The sequence below is a fragment of the Molothrus ater genome, chromosome 1 (genome assembly GCF_012460135.2).
Source record: "Molothrus ater isolate BHLD 08-10-18 breed brown headed cowbird chromosome 1, BPBGC_Mater_1.1, whole genome shotgun sequence".
NCBI classification, from domain to species: domain Eukaryota; kingdom Metazoa; phylum Chordata; class Aves; order Passeriformes; family Icteridae; genus Molothrus; species Molothrus ater.
In genome coordinates this window covers 83663101-83687411 of record NC_050478.2, presented here as the reverse complement: position 1 = coordinate 83687411, position 24311 = coordinate 83663101, and the positions used below count along the sequence as shown (strand labels likewise).

General features: G+C 39.3%; 1 protein-coding gene across 1 annotated transcript in view; it reads right to left on the bottom strand.

Moving 5' to 3' along the window:
- Positions 1–24311, bottom strand: part of IKZF1 (IKAROS family zinc finger 1) — a 64932-nt gene that overhangs the window by 27060 nt on the left and 13561 nt on the right. The window contains 1 exon segment of the mRNA XM_036406343.2: positions 19227–19346. Within this exon segment, the coding sequence (XP_036262236.1) occupies positions 19227–19346 (120 nt within the window).

Here is a 24311-nt window from a genome sequence, read left to right as displayed (position 1 = left end):
AAATGGTGCTGGCAAACTCACAAGCACTCAGAGATCTGGATTATTCTGAAAGTTTACAAACTCAGTTTAGTACACATTTTTAAGAGACTTCTTGTCTTTCCTCACTTCTATATCACTTTCCATGCTTGCAGTTTTCCTGATTTTACCTCAGGAAAAACAAGCACATCTTCCCATTCCTGAACAGAATCCATCCTTAATCACACTGTTTCTCTGATAAGTCATCCCTGACATTGGATGCCTCTTCTGTGAGGCATACAACAACTTTTAAGTGGAATACGGTTTTCTTGGGTCTTTGAGTGCAGTGTTAAGAGAAAAACCTAGATTCCACTAGCTTTCTGCAAAAGATGAAGGAGATAATATTTTAAAAAGATGAGTTTCTCAGAAAGATGTGGAGAAAAATATGACAGAAGTTAAGACTAAATTTTATGTATAAAAGATATTACAAGATCCTACCTGAACTTCCTAACTCTGATCTGCAATCACACCTCATCTGTAATTTGAAACTACTGAATTTAGGAGTCTCTATTCCTGTCCTGAAGTGTGTGTCCAAAACCAGAAAGTAACTATGCTGCAGAGTTGAAGTTTAGCTGAGTTTCTGGTGCAGGTATCACCATGCTTCCAGAAGAGAAAGGCAATACACTCAGGTGCAGCTTCCTCAAACTCTGAACAATTCTTCAGCAATATCTAAGGCTGGTGAGTGTAAAAGGTGTTTTAAAATTATTTTACATCTCTTGAATCAGTAACCTGACATTTGAAATTCACTGTAAACACAGTCAAGATCACCATCTTCTGACAGTCACAATCACCACGCTGGGTATCTTACATCAAAATACAAACATTTTCTTAACTTGTATAGAACAACAAATCATCCAAGCCAACACCTTGCTTGGCAGAGCTTTCAAAATTATAGTTTTTAAACTGAATATTTTCCAATAGCTCCAATCACTCAACTAAATTGTGACAAGGAGCCCAAAACTGTTTATTATGAACATCAGAAACTTATATAATTCAGGTGACAGAAATTATCCCATCAAAACCTTTATTTCTAGAACAAAATAATTCAGTAAGGTCTAACTAGTGTTCAAACATTCTTCCACTCATTTCAATAGGCCTACCAATTTCTTTAACACTTGTCTACCAGCAAAAGATTTTTACAAAAGCAACTAATGTTTTGAGGCACCCCAACTTCAGATACTAATGAAACTAGATTATCAGATCTAAAAAACAGATCACCCTGGAAAATGCTGATCCACTAAGAAATCAGACCACTGTCTCTAGCTCTGTATCTGAATCTTGGGCATCCAGTCATCTCAGAAGCTTCCTCTGTTTAGCCTGCATGTGCAAGCAGGCATTTGTTACTTCCTCACAAACTCTGTTTGGTATAACCTGTAAGTTGATTAGTAGTGCAGTAGTTAATAAAAAGGACCTATATTGGCATTTCAAATCCCAAAAATGGTTCAGCTATTGCTTTCCAATTTGCAGCAAAGGGAGAATGTGAAATCCTCGGTCCACTGCAGCACCACACAGACTGGAAGCAACTGTGTTGCAGTGGAGAGAAATTTTGAAGTATCAAAATTATCTGGGAGCTTAAATCTCTTTGACTTTTAGTAATATTCAGATTTTTAAGACAACCTGAGCTTCCCATGGTAGGGTGCTGGCAGGGGCGGAGAAAAAGTAAACCCGCACTGAGAATGCTGTGAAACTTGAGTCCAATTGCAGCCATAGCTGAGAAGGTATTACAGCTTCCCCCTTGTCTCCTTGGCTTAACAGGAAACCTTTACCTAATGTTCCTCTAACTCCTTCCACAAAGAGCAGTCTGGACATATTTCCTCCCTACCCACAGTTGTTTATCTCCTTAGCATCTGTCATGGTCCAGAAGTTTGGATCAACTCCTACACCAGTTGCTATGATGTACTTTTAATTCACTCAAGTTGAAAGGTTTTGAGAAGAGAGAAGAGAAGAGAAGAGAAGAGAAGAGAAGAGAAGAGAAGAGAAGAGAAGAGAAGAGAAGAGAAGAGAAGAGAAGAGAAGAGAAGAGAAGAGAAGAGAAGAGAAGAGAAGAGAAGAGAAGAAGAGCCTTCAACTAATGGGTGCCCTAGGAAGCAGCTGGAAAAAATCCTTGAGAGTGAGTTTTTCCAGCTACCTGATATCTCAAGAGAGCTACAGCATCTCATTTTCAACCATGTTATCTTCCAAAGGTTTACTTCACATACAGACATGGGCCGTAAGAATAGTTTTTCTTTTGAGGTTCTATTATTTATTTGTTTGTCTGTTGTTTTGAAAGGACAGTTTTAAGAACTGTGCACAATACAGGTCTAGATCTCTGCTCAGCTTTCATCTCTACAGGCAAGTTCAAAAACATGATCATGGCTCTATCTAGACCATGGCTCTATCTCGACCATGGCTCTGTCTCCTCTGTTGCAGCCATATTATGGGAGGCCCCTACACTGGTACTGCCTGCATCTCTCCCTTGCATTCAAGGACACAGTGATGGTACAGTTTGGGATTGCCTTGAACTATGTGGAAGGCTATTATCTCAAGTTACCAAGCTGGAAACTTTCTGACTTTTTGTTGTTTCTCTTCCCTATTTATAAATCTCTCCCTTCCTTCACTTACCTACCCACTCCTGCCTCTCCATTCTGATCTGCTTCTTTGCATTCCTGGAGGTGAAACAAAAGAGCTGCAGTTGTGACACTGCAGTTTCCACATCCTCCTCACTCTGTTATAAAAGTACTCTAAGAGGAAGAAGGGCAAATAATGAAATATAGGAAAGCAGGAAAAGAGGAAGCAGCCAAGAGATAGCACCCCAACTGAAATGCTAAGAATTATGGAGAAGTGACATAAAGGGAAGCATAGACCAGGAATTATACTTAGGGGCTTAGCCAAAAAAAAAAAAAAAAAAAAAAAAAAGAAAAGAGAGAGATTTAGCCCTCTTTTGCCTCTTCAGAAATCTTCCAGATTACTATTATTCTCTGACATTCACACACTTGACATGTATTCCCTTCCCCATCTACTTTAAGACAGGCACCAAACTGTGATACTCTCTTTGCAGCTTGACTCCTCCAAACCTGAACTAACCACCAGCCCCTTCCTTACCTTCATATCAACAGTACAATTAGACAATGGCCTTTTTTCTTGAAGCTAGCCATGGAGGACAGAGTGGAATAGTACAGAAGGAAATTGGCTAAAGCAGAGCAGGGATTGCCTAACTGGGCAATCCTGCCTGGTTGGCAGTGGATGGAGCAGACAACCTAGGAAGTCCTTCCACTGAGATCATGTGTCCCACTTGTTCAGAATGAAACTTGGCTGGAGAAGAAAGCATTTGAGATTCACATGAAGGATTTTCTCTTCTTCATTTCCAGGCGAAATAGATACAAAACAGAACATGGACTTCTTTAAGAACAGACCGGGAATACCAGCTTTTTACACTCTTCCATTTCTTGGGGACTTTTCAGCAAGAATTTGTCTGATAAATAGCTAACTAGAAAGTAAAAACATGAGAAATGATCCTCTATAAATATCACACTAGCAGTTATGCATAATTTTTGAGTCAAGCTGTAGTTTTTGTCTTATCTGGTGGCTAACTGAATTTTGTAGTTTCTCAGGAAGATATTGGTGAAATCTTGCATGTAAATAAAGTCAAGAATGTTACACAAAGGTGTACTGTGGTATATTTATTTGTTCATCACTGCATGAAAGCTACCTTATTAGAAGAACTGTCAAAACCATTTGGGGCTATTCCCCACAAAAGAGGCTGTCAGGAGGTGATAAGAAACGGGTTTTAGTAAGGTTTCACTTTCTTTGAAATCCTATTGAACAGAGAACAGCAGCAGGTTCAGCTCTTCTCCCTACCATTTATCTGTAAATTAGAAAATATCCTCTGGGCCACTTGAGCCATGTTTATTTCTTCAGCTAAAGTTAATGTAATTTGGGATATGTGGGACTTCCTACCTGCAAAGGAAGGAGTTAGCACTATCCACCAGTGAACGGCAACAGTCCCTGAGATGGAATCACTGTTGGAGACCTGCACTGCATGTCCCATCCTGCAGCTCTCCCAGTTGCCTACAGGTACAGCACCAGTACCTCTAGTCTACAAGGGCAGAGTTCACACAGTGCATTGTTCTTGTAGGGCTGGCAGTGACCAAGCTGTGAAATACCCAGTACATTTATGTGAGAGGAACTATGACCACTATGAAGATTTTGCCTAGCTTGTCATATCCTGCCTACTATAGATATGGGCTTTGCTTATTTCAGATTTTAGGGGCATGACCTGCCTTCTTCTGACTTTACTGGTCCTGGTCTGGTTTTCACTTCAATGGAACCCCTCTTGATGTAGTTCGGAATTTGCAAGGATAAAGTTCAGTCATGTGGCAGCTCAAGAAAAAGAATGTTTTGTTAACTCAAATGAGCATGGTAAGAGAGAACATAGGCATGGATGCTCTCCACAGGAAATGGATGTAATTTTTCTATTTGACTTTGGATGAGAAATGTAAAGCAGAAGAGGCATAAATAGAATCACTCTTCTGCCAATCCAGTCATAATGTTACTTACTGTTAAACCAGAACAGTGGGAAACAGCTAAGCATTGGGCTCCACTGTAACCCTAGCCATAGGGAAAGGCACAAGCAGTTTGCTTAAGGAACAATACCACAAGGGGATTTTTATGCTGATGTAAACTTGGAAAAAGAGAACATTAAATAGCAATAGAAATGGGTAATACTTGATCCAGAACTATTCTCAGTTTCTCACCAATTATTAATAGTATTTATTCTCTAATATTTCTCGTTCTCACACTCAGTGTCCTACTGCTTCAGCTTACAGAAGATTTGATAACAAACAAAATTTTACAGCCTGAAATGGGGGCAAGGCACTGGATGCAGACTGAGAAAATCTAGGTTTAATTCCTAGCTTAGTGACAGACTTCCTGTGTGGCCATGGGAAAGGCATTTAATCCATCATGTGCCCTTACTTCCCTATCTGCACATTTTTCAATTCTTTTTAAATGGGGATAAGCCTTTTTTCTTTTTTTTTTTTCCTAATGGAGAACTCAAAAGCCATTTTGCTGCTTAGAGTGATTCCTTTATTCAGGTACATGCCTCTCAAGTGTCCTAACTCATAAAGCTGAAATCTAGCCTGGTCACCCTCTTGGTATGTGTTCCACAGAAGAAGATTAGGGACTGTGAAGCAGGCAGAAGTTGTAGCTCCAAAAAATTATATAATTTAGTATTTGTGAAAATGCTTCTCATACTCTGTGATGTATCCTACAGAATTGTACAGAGGTAGAATTACTGTCCAGTCTAATAAACCTTTGTTCTACCCATAAAATACTGGATAGCAAATGCTTGGAGCCCTCAGCCAGTTCTTTCTTATCCAGGATTGTTCAAGATCAATAAGTAAACTTTGTCTTCCTCAGACTGATGCAGAATCAGGAAAGACATTTTATTTTTCCTCAACTGATCTTTTCTCATGCTATCACTCGGTTCCAAGAGAGATGTAAAAATCTCAAAGACAACTACCTCAGGAAAGAAAAAAGCATAAGCTGTTTAATAGCCAAAGCAGTTTTTAATTATCCTCCACACTGAGGCCAGCATGGCAAAATAATCAGTGGTCAGAGAAAGGAGAGAAGAGAGGGGCTCAGCCTGTACCTCTGGTGTGAGAAATGACCTAAAACCGAAAACTCTCATCTCCAGTTCAGCTGCATAGTGCTTCTCATACACGTTCAGTTATGAGGTGCGAAAACTCACTCCAAAACAAAATTGCTAGAGTATTTTTTCTTAAATGTAGAAGATCTTCAGAGGCATCTCAGCATAAAGAAAAGTCTGGACCAGAGTATGGATTTGATATCCTGAAATTTGGGCTTCTGTCCCTACTTTATCTTCACCTGCCCAGCCTCCCAAGATCAGCCTCACTCACTTCTGTCACATCAGCACCAGGCTGAAATTTCACTCACTGCACTGGTATAACCCAGGATTTCTGCCTTTCCAAATCAGGCACAGGGCTTGGAATCAGCCCTCCTCTTTTTCCAGAAGTCCAAGTGATACAGTAGATTGCTCCTCTGTACTAAGATCTGGACTAATTAGAAGTCAGGAAACTAATTTTTTCCTGATTCCCCAAGTGATCTAATAATTCATTGACAATATTTATTTTATTCCCTCATGTGCAATCACCAAATCCTTAATTTATTTACTTTTACCTGCTTTATATTTTTCAATCATATTTTTCAAGCTGAAGAGATGTGGTTTAAAACAAAGGTGAGTACTTTGAACCACACCAATCCCACTGCACCCTGGAGAAGAACACACAAGACTGTTTTGCTGTATCTGTTAGAAAAATGAATTTGCTCTCTGGTCTCCAGAATATTGTATATGGTTTAGATTGCACAGCAGAATTGATTACATTTCATTCTGCCCTACCTTACACTTACCTTGGCTAGAACTTGTAAAGCTTAATTAATCAATTATGTATATATATATAGCCTTAATTAGACTGCAAATTCTTTGGGGTATTCTGTTGATGTTTGTGCTGTGTTTAGAGTAACAGAGGTTCTTTTCCAGTAGCCCTGTGCCACAAAGTAAAATGAGAATCAAAAAAAGGCCCAACAAAACAATTGGAAAAAAATGGCAGTAGAAAAAACCGAAGCTTAATTCACTCCCTTTGCCAGTCTGATACCAACAGCAAGCACTAAAATGGACAAAGGACACACAATTATATGCAACTAGAAGAAGATCTGTGCTGTGAAAACTGGTGCCAGGCATTCAGAGGGTCATCAAAACTTGGTCTCCTGTAAGGGTTAATGATCTATTCAGACTATCATTGTTGGTATTTCCTGCCATCTCAGCATTTATGGAATATTTGAAAATGTCTAGCATGCAAAGTTTCTGTAAAACTTCCTCTCTGCTCCTAGTCGCATGCCCTAGCCAGTATAAGTGCCTTTTACTTGGAAGAATCTTCTTAAAAGCATCTGCCCAGTTTATGTTTAAAGTGCTCTTCAAATATTCCAAAGGATAAGGCATTGCATTGTGTTTTCACCAAATATGATAGATTCTCAGGGTAGAAACAAACAAATGTGTGTCCTAATGTGCTGTAACATATCAGGAAACCTTCTTTCCCATGAACTACCAAGTTGCAGCTCTTGTTGCTACCAAGGCAGAGAGAGTACATCAGCAGTGCCCAAACCAGGGTTCATAAAGCACCTAAATTTTATACTAACACCCAGAGAGTATGGTGGGACTCAGTGTGAGGCAAACGGAAAAATGAAAAAAAATCTGTGACTGATGAATGATGCTTTGTTCATTTAGAAGAGAGAAAAAGTCAACTTTGAATCTGAAGTTACTTGACCAACACAAAAATATAAAATTTTAATAACTGATTATTTCTGAGCACATAAGACACTCAAATCTTAGTAATCCAAATATTCTACTTGAAGGCCTTTGGACTCTTGGAAACTGCTAGTCATAAGGATTGTCACTTGCATTAGAGTGGTTCTGAGAAATCTCCTTGCCACCTGAATAAATGAAGATGCCTCATCCACAGCTTCAAATTCCTTTGCCTCAAATTCATCATGGAGTCCCAGGAAAGCTGATGTGAATTACAGGCTCACACCTTCAGGGCAAGGTGCTTCTCAAGTGTTTTAAGAAGAGAAGGTTAAAAGTTTCATTTTCTATTGTCATCTGTTTTGTCAAATGAATGTGCAGTGCCTGTCAGTAGGGCGGGATGCTGGCATGCTGCAGAAACCTTCCCAGCAAGTCTGCTGAAACTGGCTTCTCTTGATGCAAATGTGCTATTTGCTAGAGCTGCCCATGGCTATCTGATTAACTCCCATCCTATGCCTGAGCGTGAAAAACACAACCCGCAGCCCAAAATGTGAGGATCACTGTGTTCTCAGGAAGTAGTCAACTATTTGTGCTCTGTCTCATTGAGGGCAAAAAAGAGGAGTGAAAAAAACCACCATTGCAGAGAAAACATGAGTTCTCACACAGGAAGGCAGGGGACTGCATTGTGTTCAACTAGCACAATTAGAAAATATCACAGTATTGATGGTGTTTGTGAGGAGTTATATCTTGAATTTACCTGAAGCTCCCCAAGATATGCATAAGGAGATTCTCTGAATACAAATTGCTTCCTGGGACAGAAGAGCAGAGGGGTCCATCACTACCTTTATTACACTGGTACTTTTGACTGTGCTTTTGTATTTGTCAGCTCAGTTAGCTACTGAAACATCTCTAAGAAAGTTATCAAGTTAGGCATGCATAGGCTTTCAGTGGAAAACTGTATCTCAAATGAGAGATACAAGATATTATATCTGCATTTTCCATTAGATTATTTCAATATGTCACCCATCTCTCCCTCTGCTGTGGGTATTATACGCCCCCCAAAGCTTCACTATGCAGTCATCAATTTGGTATAGGATGCAAAAGAATCTTCTGGAGAAAAACATTTCATGAATGTTTCCCTGTCTCTCCATTACAGACCTTACTTCTATATTATGGCAAGGAATTAAGTAAATAGAGCATCTGAATGCAAGGAGGAATAGCACTTACAAGCTGCAGGGAAGAATCCTCAGTACCCATGTACTCCTCACTGCTAAACCAGTAGGGGCAGGCAGGAGAGCCTTTTCAGGCAAAGAATGCTGACAGGAAGACTTGGGAGCATGGGTGTTTCTCTCCCTCCTTTCTCCATCTCCCACTATCTTCATGAACTCCTTGGTGGTCCTTCTTGTACTATGACCTTCACAGCTGCCTTGGCCCAGCCACTTTACACAGACTACAAAAGCCACAGGGGGTACAAGCGGACCTTCCTCAGCTGTTACCCACTTCCCAAATGGAATTTACAGTTAGGTTTCTTATAGGGATACAGACAAGCTAGCAGGAACTAACCTTTTCCTCTTTTAGGTTTGAAAAAAATATTTTTATGGCATGTGTTTTTGTTGCAGAGTATACATTTGCTTGGTCTAAAGAAGAAGGAAAAGCTCAACTTTCAAGATAAATGTTCTTTTGCATATGTGTACATATGTTTTTACAGAGACATAAACATAGAGGAACTTGGTTTTGCAGTCACATAATTTTGTGTGCTGACAGACACATATTTGTATGTACATATGTGTATGTGTGTACATATAAACATGCAAAGGGGAAAATATGGAATAAATGGGTCCTGATGGCTGGAAAATACATGGTCATTTCAAATTTCAAAGGGAGTATTAAAGAGAAAAAATGAATTATAAAAGGCTTTAGAAATAAAAAACATATTTCCATTATCTTCTAAACACCAAGGCCTGTATCATGTATGGTATAAATCAGTCTCTTTCTTTGAACACAGGAAAGAGCTTATTATTAATGCTTATACTGTACAGCAAATGCACAGACTCATTAATGTGTGATTACAGAATAAACAATATCAGACTTTTCTAGTCTGTTTTGCAAGGAGAAAAAGAATTCCACTTAACACCACAATAAGCCCATGATAGGATACCAATTTTACTAGGATCTACTAGCAATGTAGTGGCAAGATTAAACAAATGTGATACTACAACAGAGGTAATGCCTCATTACCATTATTCCACCCTCATATATTTCATGTGTTGGGCTCCAAAGCCACTCAAGCCTTTTGATAGCACAATTATCATTTCTCATTTTTACTTCTACTTGCCATTATGTGGACAAATGGGCAGGAAGCTCAAGCCCTCCCCAGAAAAGCCTAGTTCCCATTTGACTTCTAGATACATTGTTGTAGATCCACACCTGCAGCAGACAAAGCTCCAGTGACCATGCTGGCCATTAAGGCTTCCCCACCTCTTCTCCACCATTCAGCCACAGGACATGCCAGTTACAAATGGAAGGAAAAAGAACAAACCCTGACTCAGAAAGGAAGGGCCATATGAATGAGGAAGGGATGTTCTCACTTCTTTGCTCATGGCTTCAGTCTGAGAAAACTGGGAGGAGTGCTTTGCTTTGGAAAGACATAGACATTTACAGCCTGAATTGTGAATGACAGCCAGCTAGAGGTCAGAGTACAAATGGATCATGCACAGTTTGACACTTCCCTCAGTCTCATTGGTGTTTTCACTTTGCAAACCTGGGCACAAAACCCAAACACCCCATAATAAGGCAAACACATTTGTCATAGCGAATTCTATAGGTGCATGTGTTGTTTTCCCCTGAAAATAAATTTTCATATGGAAAGAACTGGAAGATGTATCTGAAATGCAGATGCAGCATGAGGGGTGCAGAAACAGTGTTCCTCAGTTCACAGTCCCTATTTTGGTGCTAATGAAACCATCCTGCTTCAACGCCAACCACTACCACCACTTCCGAGCATTGCAACACATATTCACAGCAGGAAAAAACAGGTTCCATAACTTGGCCCATATAGCTTAGGTGCACACTACTGTGAATGAGAAGGGACAGATCTCCCTCCAAAAAACCCCTAAGCCACTATGAAAAATCAGAACACAAAACTCTTAGCTTAGACAAAAACCCCCAAAACTCAAAAACCACCAAAGATTTGGGAAGTTCAAATCCATAACAGGGATGTTGGCTGATCACAGCTTCTTACAAACACAGGATGCTTCTAAATGATGAAATATGGAGAATGAATATTTCCTCTTCTATTAATTGCAACACAAGCTGAAAGTGTCGCCAACTTCGCCAACTTTAGTTCAAACCCACCTTTTCATTGCATTAAACATTTCTGTTGTTACTTAATCAGCAGGGAGGGCAAAATCACATGCAGATACTCTGTTATATGAAGGAATTAGCAATTTATTCTAAAGATCTCAGTTATTATTTATTTTTTTAAGATGTGTCGGGGAACAAGTGAGTTTCTCATATCATTCCATGAAATAATCTAGACGTTACTGAAAACTCTGGTAAGAGCCACTTCCTCAGAAGTAACATTTCCAGGGTAAAAAAAAAGTTCATGTGAAAGTTCTCCTTACCCTTCAGTTTCTTCTCCTTTTTTTTCCCTCCTTTTTTTTTGGTTTTTTTTTTTTTTTTTTTTTTCCTTTAAACTCTGATATGTGGCTGGGAAGAGTGGAAGTTAATTCATGCTGTCATATTTCTCCATTTTTGCTACATTATTGCACTTCTCAAGCAAGATAATTTTGGACTATCTTTGAGGGAAGAGAAACAAGAGAAATGGAATGTGAAAAATAAAGAGGAAAATATGTGCCTAAACTTTTCTTTTTAGATCAGGCTTGTTTTGGCTGGAATTTGAGAATAATTCTGTGCTTGCTCTGCCCTTTTTTTTTTCTGCAATCCTTCAGTCAGGTTCTTAATTCAGTTTTTAGGTACGGATTTTGCCATGTTAGGATTGTAATCTCATTTTCATCAATGGAGCATGAGTTACTCACTCCCAAAAATCCTGTTTGGTGCCTGTGATGTCACTATGGCTAATGGTGAAACGATAGATTAGATACCCTCTTGGGATCTCTTTTTATGCAGGCAACTTAGACACCTAAATGCTTCTGAGAAACATGACCCTAAACTGCAATACAAGAACTAGGCATTATTCCTAACTTCAAGATGTGTAAAAAAAAATAAAGAAATAAGCACACACCGGGGTTACTTTAGTAGGAATTGGGTTCCTGCATGTGCACCTTTTTAACACAGAATCCACACAGAATCTATGGTTGAAGGAGGAGACAAGAGAGGGAGGGAGCAGCAGGATGTCTTGCATTGCAGGCTGAGGTCTGGCCTGCTTTTGGGCTGTTGTTCTGCTCACTTGTTCAGGGAGACAGCTGGATGAGGCATGACAGTTTCCAATAATCTGTGTCTGGAAGCCAAAATCCTGGGACACTAGCTGATCCACCTTCACAAGTTAACAGCTTCCTGTGGTCCCACATCACCACCATAAATGACATGCTGACGGTAAGCCTGCACTGGTGGCTATGTCACACCTCTCTACTGCCTGCCAGGCAAAGCTTTTTCCTTAGAGGCTGTCTGAGGCTTCAAGAAACCTCATACAGTGAACTCAAAGGAAAAGGTTGGGGAACAAACGTCTGCCCTGCAATGAGTGGTGTTCACTCCTGGCTTTAGGACTACAGCTCCAAAAAGGAGCTCTTCCATGCCCTCTCTTTATCATAAAGGGTTTTTTCTACATTGGAGAAAACTGTGGAGGCATGGCCACACTGCACATCCTTCCTTGCAAATCTCAGATGTGGTGGATCAAGTCAGAGTGACACTGTGTTTGCACATTTACTATGGGACAGAGCCCAGGAAGTTCATCTGAGGGGAGAGCATAGCTGCAGGTCCTCTGCAGCCAGAAACCATCTCTTCCCAGGGAGCCACCAGAGCAGGAGCTGAAATTACAGAAATGTGAGGAGTGGTTGAACAAGACCAAAAGAGCAGCTAGTTCTGAAACATCACCTCTGTAGGGGCAAGTAGTTCCTGCACTGTGCCTCAGTCCAGCAGCTAAGTTTTTGGTAAGGCTGCAGTCAAGAGCACTCAGGGTGAGAGAAAACTTGCTCAAGGTAAAAAGCAAGCCTACAACAAAGACTAAGCAAGAATTAACACAGAACAGAGGGGTGGCTGGTGTCAGGAGATGAATCCAACCTTTTGATGAAGAATTATTCCCTTAGAAATCACCTGAATTTTTGCAAACTGCAGTTACAGACGTCCTCCCCAGCTTAAAATATGCCCATCTTCCAGCCAGAGCCTGGTGTTTCTGAGTTGAGCTGCAGCCACTGCTGAGATCCTGCTAGATAAATTCAACTCCCGAGCTAGAAGGGGGCTTATCTCTAAGGCACATCTCTTCTGCTCAGATAAAGAGAACTTCCTCTCACTGCAGTTTAGATCAGCAGACTCAATCTCTGTACCTAAAGCCACACAGCTAAACACACTGCATCTCTCCTATTCAAGCAATGCTCGCCACTCTCCAACAAACAAAACTTGCTCAGTTCCCAGGTTTTTCCTGACTTTTGTGCTGATGCTATCTTCTGAAAACACAGCTTTACCCAGCAAGTGCTCATGAAATAAGCTGCACAAGCTACACAGCTCTGGAGAAATAGGAGAAAAAAAACATAGCTTCAATACCTCCTGCAATATCATGTTGCCACACAGTGGCAACACAAATCATGCTGCCGTCACGTTTCTGAGTAAAAAAAATCCTCACAAAACTAAATAAAAATCATTGTAAAAATACAACTCTTTTTAGGATCAGTTCTGCTCTCAAGGCTTTGATTTTGTCATGTGCTATGGTTGCATCAAGAGGGCAGATATTTACATGCCTGATCTGGCTTTGCATGGACAGGTTGGGAGAACTGAGCTCATAATGCAGCACAGCCTATGCTGGGGCTGCAGCAGCTCTGTTTTCCAGGCTGGGTCACCCTTATTTCCACAAATTTCTTGCAAGTTTATTCTGAAAATGTTCACTCTCCATTACTTGCAGCAAGCATTTTTAAATTTGATAGAGGAATTCACCTTTAGTAATAGGGCATTTTTCGATTTGCCTTCATGCACATTTTTCCAAGTCATTACATAGGTCAGAGCTTGTCTCTTGGCACAACAGGAAATTCCCAATGGCCCCATATACCAGGGTCTTCTGCACTTCACTCTGTTTCACACTATGCTCATGCAAAATATTCCTTTGAAGGCTGGAATTTAACTTATATCCTGTATAGCATATTTAAGGGCATTCATGAAATTTGTCACATGCCTTCTCCAACTAAACCATCCCCATCCTCCTGTATACAAATCCCTATTAGAATTTTGCAGGCAAAGCTAAAATAATCCTGACAAAAATATCTCCTGCATTCTCCTTAAAAAAATATACATCATACTGGCAGGCTCTCAGAACATACAATGCCAGTCCATACTGGGGACTGTTACTTAGGGGTTAGAAATAGGGGCTTCAGACCAAACAAGAGGGGAGATTCCTGACTTCCCTATTTTTAAAAGTTCCTAAAATATTTCAGCTTCAAGTTTTTCAATTCCTTCAGAAGCCTCCTCTGTTGGACTCTCAAGCCTTGTCTCATTGTGGAGGGTTAATTTTCAAAGCTCCCCAAACCATCTCGAAACAAATTTTCTCTCTACTCTCATGGGGGCTACATCAGGTGAGACAACAATTATCACTGATTATTTACAAAGGCTTGTCAGTTTCTACACACTTCCAGACCTTTGAGTAGTAGACATGTCCATCTGAAACCTGAGCAAATAAAACATATTACACGGTTCTCCAGGTTATTTCAGCTCTTGGAATTTGGTTCTCTGAATGTCCAGGCATACACATGCCACACTTTATTATTCATACACAAGACATTGCCTTCATAGCCGCTGAACACCCACAAGGAGGAGTGTGCAAAGATGCTTAGTTCCAGCAGTCTTTTTCTTCAGCCCCTTTTCCTGCCCCACAGAATTACCAGGGCACCAGTGCACTGGACCTGTCTGAACCACAGGACCGATTTTGCAAGCTGGGGTGGGGCACTTCCCCTTTTGTCTTTCCTCGCTTTCCCCCTCTGTCTGCAGCCTTTCCACACTTCTACTCTGTCTCCACCCATCTGTGTGTGAGTTGCAGTAGATTTATGTAATGGCAATGGTTGTGGTTGCCTGTGGTGGCCCCTCAGCAATTCTTGTGCCCATGCTCTCAAATGGTTGAGCTCCTTTTAAGGAAATAAAGTATCGAAGCTTCTCAGAGAGGGGACACTTGCCTGCATCAGTAAGTAGCTCCTCATGCAGGTTACAACCTCTGAATGCCCATGGCTGAGAGGGAGGACCCCAGGGTGTGAAGGCAATGCCAGGGTCCCAGCGATGCCAGGCACCAAAGCCTGCAGGTACACAGGCTTCTGCTTCAATATGTGAGTTGTGAGAGGGACACAACATCATTACTTGGTATTACCCACTGGGAGAGAAAAATGTCCAAAAAAATCTTCCTTTTAATGTTGCTTCCCATACTATTTATTTTAAACAAATAGACTTTATAACTTCATATGAATCTTGTCTGTTTTCTACTGATGTCTATGATCACCCTGACTGGTTACTTTGGGTATACTCTGTCAACTGTTAGACAGTTTCAACCCAATTTTGTGAGATGAATTCTCCCCACCTCTTAAAAAGAAGATTTCTATACATTATTTGTTCCAGGCCCAGACTGTAATCTGTGACTGCAGTGGTAACATTTGACTTCTATCTTAGAAGCCTATGGTCATCTGCAGCACCAGACAGCTATCTGTGCAGAAATGGTGAGCCCACAGCCTCTTTCTGAAGCCACTAACACTGTGAGAAGTTAGAAGAGGTTTATTTTATCCAGTGATGGACACCTCTAGAATGAGCAGTTATGGATAAAGGAAGGCACAGCCTACCTTTCTAGACAAATGCCACCACTGCAGCAAAGGGCTCTTTCTCCATGAAGTAGGATTTGATTTACAGATCACTGACTCATTAACCTCCCACACATGGCTTGAATTAGGATACAGTCTCAGAGCACTAACAGCCCTAAATTGCAACTGTTTACCACATACAGAATGTTCAGTACTGATCATCCACAAAAGGCGCACACAACGTTTAACCTGAACCTTGCAGAAACTGGAAATTATCAAATGATATTTCCAATAGGGTACCATGAGAAATAGGGCTGTTCAAAATAGGCTACAAAGCACTAATTCTTAATGGAATGGACTTTCAGTGGATTTCCAAATAACTCAGACCAAGATTTCAAAAGGATATTTAGGAGAGATGATAAAAGAGAGTCTCTAGAGCCCTAAAGAGCTGTGAAAATCTCACACTTTGCTGAAAATGTTTACTGTGTTTTCTAGAGAAACTATCTGTAGAACACATGGGTAAAAAGAACAAGATTAAAATAATAAAATTTTACAGGTGTCAGATCAGCCTGAGAAGTAAATTTGGGGTGGAGAATAGGACAATGAAGTAAGAAGATCTAGTGGACAGAGCAGCAGAAATTAAGCATGCAGAAGGAAGCTGCTCAAGACATAGTGGCTTTCTGGGGTTTGCAACATTAAAATTATAGTAAGCTCATCAAGGAAATGAAGAGTCTTGATGGTGACCAGAACATCTCTTCCAATATGTTTCTGCTTTGGTGTGCTACTTGGGGTTATTACTAGAAACTGTTGATGACTTTACTTCCGTAAATTATCCTTTCACAACTGTTGATCATTGGTCAGAAGAAACCCATGTTTTGGTTATCCCCCCTGCCTGGGGACACAAGTCAAAACATACATTTCATGGTCCCCTGGTACCTCCTTTATGAAATTTGCACCCTCTGTAGTCATTTTAAATGATAATTCAAAAACTAAAGGCAACGAATAAAATCTGGCAAGTAGAGGACTTCAACACCTTCCTTCTCAGACCAGGAGAAATATTTCAAATATTTCTATCAGCTCTGTAGCACCACATTAAAGTCTAAGTACATGTTTGGAAGAAGCACAAAAGGAGATTTTAAAAAACACATGGAAGAGTAGAGCCTATCTTTTTTTTCTAAAAATAGCTTATTTCCTGTCATCTTTGACCTTTGAAATGCTAAATTGATGAAAAAGGTATTTTGACTCTAGGAGTCAAATAATGAAAAATTTTTTCATTAAATGTTACTACAAATCTGAGTATGCAAGTTGTCAATTGAACATTTCTATCTCACAGACTGATTAAAACTAAAAAAAAGACTTCCCACCTAATTTCAGTAGGATGAGCTAAATATTTATTCTTTTCATTTAAAAAACTTGCAATTCCCATTGTTACCTCTATAGCCCTACGTATACCAAAAAATCCTCCAGAATGTAGAGACTTCATTAAATATCTGACTCAAAGTCCTTGGTGTATGCTGTATGGACAGCTGATCTCTCAGGGTGTTACAGGTTAAGTGGAATGCATTGTAAACCCTATGGTGAAATAAATCCAAATGCTAGGGGATTCCCTTTGATGAATGAAACAGATGGGACATTAGGAAAGTCATACAGAGAGAAATTCTTGGCTGGCCATATCTGCTCATGCAGGGCCTATTGATTACCACAGGCCGCAGTATAGCTCCTACCTGCCAGATACACATAGATAACATCTAGGTCTTTACAATGCTCTCCTGTCTATCTTTCAATCTTCAAACAAATTTTTCAGATCATTCTTGTCTACCTAAGTTTGGTGATGAATAACAGTGAGGAGCAGATCCAGGGACATGGCAATGATTGTGTTGTACTAAACACCAAGCCTGTCTACACTGCCAGGCCACCGCCTACATAGGAAGACAGCCCTCTTCACCCCTAATACACCTATAGGATCATGTAGGCCAAACACCACTCCTAAGGTATTATTTTATTCCTAAGTTGAAGATCCAGAATGTGAACAGCAATCATATGGCTCCTGATATGCCTGGGGCATATATTCACATCCTCTTTGTAAAAAGGAAGAATTATTTTTTTTAGTATACTGTTTTCAGAGAGCTAGCTTAAAGTTAGTAAAAAGGAGCAATAGAAGAGGTAAAAGTGCCCGCAGCTTTACAGAAAAGACAAATATTGCAAGCATTGGAATTGATACCTACAGATCATCCATAAAGCAGAGTATTGTGAGTTGTCTTTGTTTCTGTTGACTATGGAAAATGTCTCACTACAAGATATGACCCTTATAAAAAAAGACCTATGGGTAAAGTGGCTGTAGAAAAATTGTTAATGTCAGAGCATGGAAAATCTAATTTATTGCTGAGTAATGAGAATAACAGATGGAACTTATAATATTTAGAATAGGTGTACATGTTGATATATGACTGAACTGTTGACAGAATCATTACATCGTCAGCAAATATGAAGTTCAACTTTGCTGCGTCTTCATGATATTTGTGTGTGCATCAAAGAAAATTCAACACAATGAAAAATCGTGTTTGGGTTTGAACAAAGAATTTAAAAATTTAATTTTTGACTCAGGACTTAAATATTTAGTAGGGTTAGTTACTGCAGTAGAAAGGTGACACAACTCGTTTTGCTGAGTTGATAGACAAGCAGTTAATGAAAGATTTTGTCCAAAGATCTCTGGACTGAAAAATAAATCATTTAGTAAGTGATCAGATTGTTAAAAAGCATTTTTAAATATGATTTTTTTCATAAAGTATGTCAATATGCATCTAGGAGCTGAAATTTTTGCTCACATTTTTGAAAAGAGGGGATCAAATGATAAATAAAATGAAGATGCATAAGATGATGCACTCACTACTAGCTTGTGCTGGAGTTTGGGAGTAGGTTCAATTCCTAATGCTGACACCATCCTTCTGCATTATGTTGAATTAATTATTTTGCCTTCTGTGCCTCCCTTTCCACCTCGTATCCTTTACTGGATTTCCTTAGACAATATTTAAAGGCACTTGCAATCTTTCTGTAAATCGTCCACCCTGACCCTTACTCTTACGATAGTGTTAGAATGTAAGATTAATGAACAATACTTTTATTCATGGGTAAATAGTTGTACTTTGATAGTCATCCATTTATAGAACTATTTTTATGACATAGGGCATTTATCACAGCATTCTGGGAGTCACTGTACTTTTTTTCGCTCTTTTCCTTTTTCTTTTTCCTATTAGTAAACAGGCATGATGCTCAAGTAATACTCAGTCTTTTTAGTGCACCACATGGGAGCTGGTGCATAGAGTAGTCATCAGCATTGCTAGTCCTTGGTATGAGTCTGGGATCCCTAAGAATAATCAGCATTTTGCACAATCATCTCTGGACAAAAATTCTAACCCAACAGACTTTATCAATTGTGGATTTTTATCTAAAAGATAAGTGTTTCCCAAAGTTCTCCCAGGTAAAAAATCAAAGATAAATGAAGATCAAATATTGGAATCTCAAATATATAAATACTATGTATGTTCTAATATGCATTTCTGAAGAAATATGAATAGCAGATAACACAGTAACATTCAAGATAGCATTTAAATTAATAACAAAATAATAATAAAAATACTTGAGCATTTGTTGAATTTTTATCAAATCTGACTTCATATAATTTTGACCTGGACCCACATATTTCATTCAATTTCCCACACAGAATGAAAACTCTCTTTCCTGAGGAGAATATCAAGAAACAGTCATGGTAAGAAGATCAAAAGTAGGATCTTTATAAGTTCTCTGCAGATGAAGATGCCTTTCCCAAACCAAAGGTTGCACAAAAAAACACTATGCACCTGAAGAAGATGGAAAGGCACAGGACCTGCTTGTTTACCAGCTTGTGAAAAAGTAATTTCACATTATTCTTATATCATCTACTAGTATTTCTTATTAGATTGTATTTTTTATCTTACCCAAGATTCTGTCATTCTTAGAACTCTGCTGACCTCCAGTACTAGTTGAAAGGTCCTCTGGTATAGGCATCGGTTCATCTGGATCATCAGGGACATCACTAGTTGGAGGACTTTCCTTTCCTAATAGTGAGGAAAGCATCAGTTAGATTGTCATTGTCAGAGTAGCCTCATTTTCAAATAATAACATAAGAGGAACCACAAACCAAACAAAACTTACAAAACCCCTAAACACCACTAAAGCATGATATTCTTAGGATCAAACCCCACTCTCCCACAAAGAAAACTTCTTAGGAATACAGGGGAATAATATTTTTTAAAAGAATGCATATCAATGTCTGTGACAAATTTACTGAGTATGGATGCACAGTTATTAGTCTTACCATTTTGGATATTTGTGAGATATGTATGTTTTCCAGCTGCTATGCTCAGAAGATCCAATTTAGCCAACACAGACTGACAGATTAAAGAGGTTATCAAATGGACATCCTTGGTAAAAAAATCTTCTTTCTTCCACAACTTCTCCTTAAGAACACATCTGGATTTGCTTCAAAGACATAGGGAATTCTAACCCACAGGTATTCTGGGGCTCCAAATGAACTACCTCAAATAAAGTTTTATCTTCAACTGAAAATTCAGCTATAATGCCAGCAAGCTTCACTAATACCCCCAGATCAAGTTCTGGCTGGTCCTTGTGCCTACAAGTAGTGAAATGCCTGTAAGTATCAGGACTTAAACATGTACAACTAGCAGACCTCAAGGATTTTATTGTCTTCTATTTGCAAATAGGAAACAAACCCCAACATCTTGAGTACACAAGATTTTGCAGAGGCAAACAGGTTGGTGTTTTAAAACACTGTAGATATTGTGGAACTGTTTTAGTGCCAAACACAATACAGTAACAAAAAAGAACACTCTTGCTAAAATTGTGCTTCCAGAAATTGTGAGGTTTCTTGATTCACCCCTCAGTAACAGCATTCATCTCCTGCCAATAGTACTATCACTGTCTTGCAGAACTTTCAAAATGACTGCATACATCCCTAGCAAAAGCCTGCCTTGGAAACATCTACTGAAGGAATTATCTAAGTGATTTGTTTCATTGACTATTACTAAAAGACTGGCCTTTGCTTTAATAGCAAAGAACAGGACAGGCCCAGAGCAGAATTTAAATGCAGTAATATTCACGCAAGACCCTTGTCTCGAAAATGGAGATGTTACCAAATTACATTGATGAAATCTGTTTGACATCCTGTGGCAATTGTCACACCAGAAAGGGCAGTAATTTTATGGCACACAGCCTTAGCAAATTAGTGGGTTTTTCCTAATGAGGATTCCCTCATTAAAACACAAACATCAATTAAACCTTAAACACTTACCAGAAATGGAAAAACTAAACCAAATATACCTTACTTTAGTGACAGCAGTTTAGTGGTGCCAGTTATGGACTTGATCTGAATGAGGTGAATGGTTTCCTCCCTGCCTCCTAGATGGATCAATGTATTGTATTTTCCCATCTATATTGATCATGATGGGGAGAAATGATAGGTAGTTTTAAATCATCTTCCAAATTAGCTGTTTTGAGTGTTGGCACAGACTTATGTTTAAATGAATTAAATGAGTATGTGACTGCATTTCTTAATGACACACCTATGAAACTGTGGAATAATTGCTGAGCAGGAGTTTTGAGAGCTGCATCAGGTGAACCATCCCAAACTGCAGCCAGAGAACTCCAGGGTATTGAATAAACAGTCCTGCACTGGCAGGAGGATTAACTAGATGATTTAATAAGGTCCCGCTCATACCCAGCTTCTGTGCTGTATTCTTAAATGGGCAAAATCACACCCACTGGATTTCAGTGCAAGAGCAAAGGCAGATTGCATAAATGGAGAACAGGGAGCATGAATTTTACAGCAAAGGAAAATAAAAGCAGGAAGTAAGTGAATTAATTTTTTTTTTGCCATTAACAATTTAGCTCCTTATTCAATTATTTCTTCAGATTTCTGGGATGTAGGAAACTTACAGAACTGACAGCAACTTTCCATTGCAAGTCTTAACCTGCCAAGTTGAGGCATCTCTTACAGATAAAATGCATAAGTGAGGAGAGATAGCTGAAATATTTCAGTTTGTTCAACTTATTTTGCCCCACACAAAACAGAAACCAAAAAAACCCAGAGGTTTAATTGGAGGGCAAGCAACAGCCTGGCAGCTCTCTTTACATTACACATAAGTTAACAAAATTTCTTAAAAAGAAATAGTAATCCAAAGCTACCTGCATCTTCCAAGGATGAAACAGCACTCCCAGTTACAACAATGGATGTTGATGCTTTGACTGAGTCTGGACTGAGAAGAATGATTATCCTAAAAAGCTGAAAACTATTTTTGACTACAAACCGATATAAACTCGTAATACCAAAACTATGGGAAAACAGATAACAAAATAATATCTTTATAACTGTGTTATTAGGCATCCTACAATATGTAGTCTAGGCAGGATTTGAAGTCAGAGCAGTCTTTTTGGAATAGAAACCTGTTAGCAGAAGAATACATTTGCAGTGGTGAGCTCTTTGGTTCACTAAATGGGTATCAGTCTTCCACTTGTTAAATTAATAGCAGTTTGCCCAGGTGGTATGAACCAGACTCGCCTCTTAGACTTGGTGGGGCAGAAGCCAGAGATCAGGTCTGTTTCCCTCTTTGCAGGAGACTGCAGTTAAGAAAACTTATAAACTTGTCTTTAATGACCCATTTAATATAATTTGATTTCTTCTTGTTACACATGATTGAGAAATCCCTACATGCAAAAAGACAGGACAAAAATAGTGGATTTTAAATAGATCCATTTATTGAGCTCTGTCTCTTGGATTCTAGAGCATCGTATTTGTATTTCATGCCTTAACTACATCTGAATCATTACACCATGGTAAGTTCATCACTGCATGGCAATCTTACACATACACGATCACAACAACATTCTTTTTCCACTGAATTTAGAAATGGAAGGGGAGTAGGGAAAGGTGGGAATGCTTTCCATTTTAATTTCAAACAGACATGCCCAGAACAACAACTGGTCAAAGAAAAAGGAGCTAAACCCCACCCCAATACCTAGTGGCCAGTGCTGGGGAAAACTATTCGAAAGTCACATAACAGAGCGAAGTAGCTTAAGAAGTGAAGTATAAAAAAATAATCTAATCTTGGGGTGGAGGGGGTGGTTTTTGGGTTTTTTAATTAATTCTTATAAAAAGCCATCTTAGCTGTGGAATTGAAGTTCTGTTTCTGGTACTGCCACTGATTTGTGTTGCTCTTGGTTAACTCAAAAATAGAAAGAATTACAACTGCAGGCTGTATCAAATATTCCTTTGTTTCAATCTGCATCTCTGTAAGATGGTCTTAGATTTTCTACACTGCCATTTCTGTATAAAAATAGTCAAAGAGCCTAACCGATCAGTGATGCTTGGTAAGACCCTCAACTTCTCTCTATTTGAGTTTCCTCATCTCTACCCTAGAAATATACCTGAAGCCATAAGGAAAGAGAGGGAGGGGAAAAAACTGCAATAAAGTTCAATAAGGTTTTAGTATCCTTTATTTCTGTCGAAGTCCTTAGCCTGTAAATGTTCCTTTAACATATGTGCATCCAGATCTGAGAGTGATTCAGTTCATGCTAGAATGGTGCTGCTGGTGCTATGATTGTTGAAAAGAAAGCCAGGGCAGGATGCATTGTAGAAATCTCATTCCCTATCCTTTCAGAAACTAATGTTGGGTGTGTGTGTGTGTATTTAATATTGAGGGTTTCTTCTTCCTGCTTTTGCAGAGTGCAGCACAGCCTGATTTGTTCTAGGAGATCTCTTAATGTTAGATGTGGAAACATTTGTACCATTTTTTCACCTTCCTTAACTGTTAGACCCTAGAACTGAAAAAAAAAAAAAAAAAAGAGAAAAAAAAAAAGAAAAAAAGGCAGGAAAAATACTGCTTGTTAAGTGAGATATTATCTGTGTTTTCTGACTCTCTTGTATGGGTGCCGGATACCATTTGGTTAAATGTATGTCAGCTCTCTCCTCATTTCAGAACTGCAACTGCTTGTCTCATGAAATATCACTTTCAGGAGAAAAATAAAAAGTGTGAACTCTGTGCTAGTCACACAGTATTTCAGTTCCTCTAGGAGTCAGCCATGCCTGAATTCCCTGAGGTGGGAATGCCTGTGTGCACGCAGGGTTTGGCCCACTCACATTAGTTTTATACTCTCCTGGCCTGGCTGGTCGCTGCCACACCTGAGTCAGCTGCAGCTGCATAACGCACATGGCTGCAAAACACCACGTTTGAGCTGGGGCAACTGTTTCTAGAGACCTTCTTTATTTCTGGGTTGAAAAGCAAAACAAAAAGTCCTGAAGAAATCCATGAAGAAATCCACCAAACCAAATTTATTTTTTAACTTATATTTTTTAAAAACCCAACCAAGTGTGCTAGTGAAGCCCCCTAATTCCGTAGGTCCACAGAGCCAGATATACCTGATGAGCAATACTCATAAAACAGGAGAAATAAATAAGTGTTTTACAGTTGTCAGGACAATCTTACACTCCTGAAACTGCAATTATTTAACTGGTTCCCAACACATAGCAGAGCTCCCTCATCATGCTAGGAAGCGTCCCAGAAGCACGTAGAAATCAAGGAGAATATACAAGGGGAAAATTCCTTTCTGTATTCACCAACCTATGAGAAAGAGGTAGATAACATCCCTGTACCTTCAGATCCTCTACTTTTGAGGTCTAGTAAGAGCTTATGAAGAGGCAGTATCTGTGGAACCTAATCTGACAAACTCTCATTTCCAGAAGGTGAGTTCCAAATATCTCTTACCATAAATGAAAGTAAATTAGGAAGTTCTTTCTTTGGCCATAAATCCAGCTAACAACCCAACACAAGTCACAGCCTTTGCTCACAGAAAGTACTAGATGCTCAGTGACAGAAATGGCAGGAGAGCTCAAAGCAGACTTTAATCAGTTTGTGTAGGTCTCCCTCTTATCAAAGGTAACTTTCTTTTTCAAGAAAACCCTCTCTCATTGCAGAATAGTATTATTGCATGATATGCTAGAAAAGCTA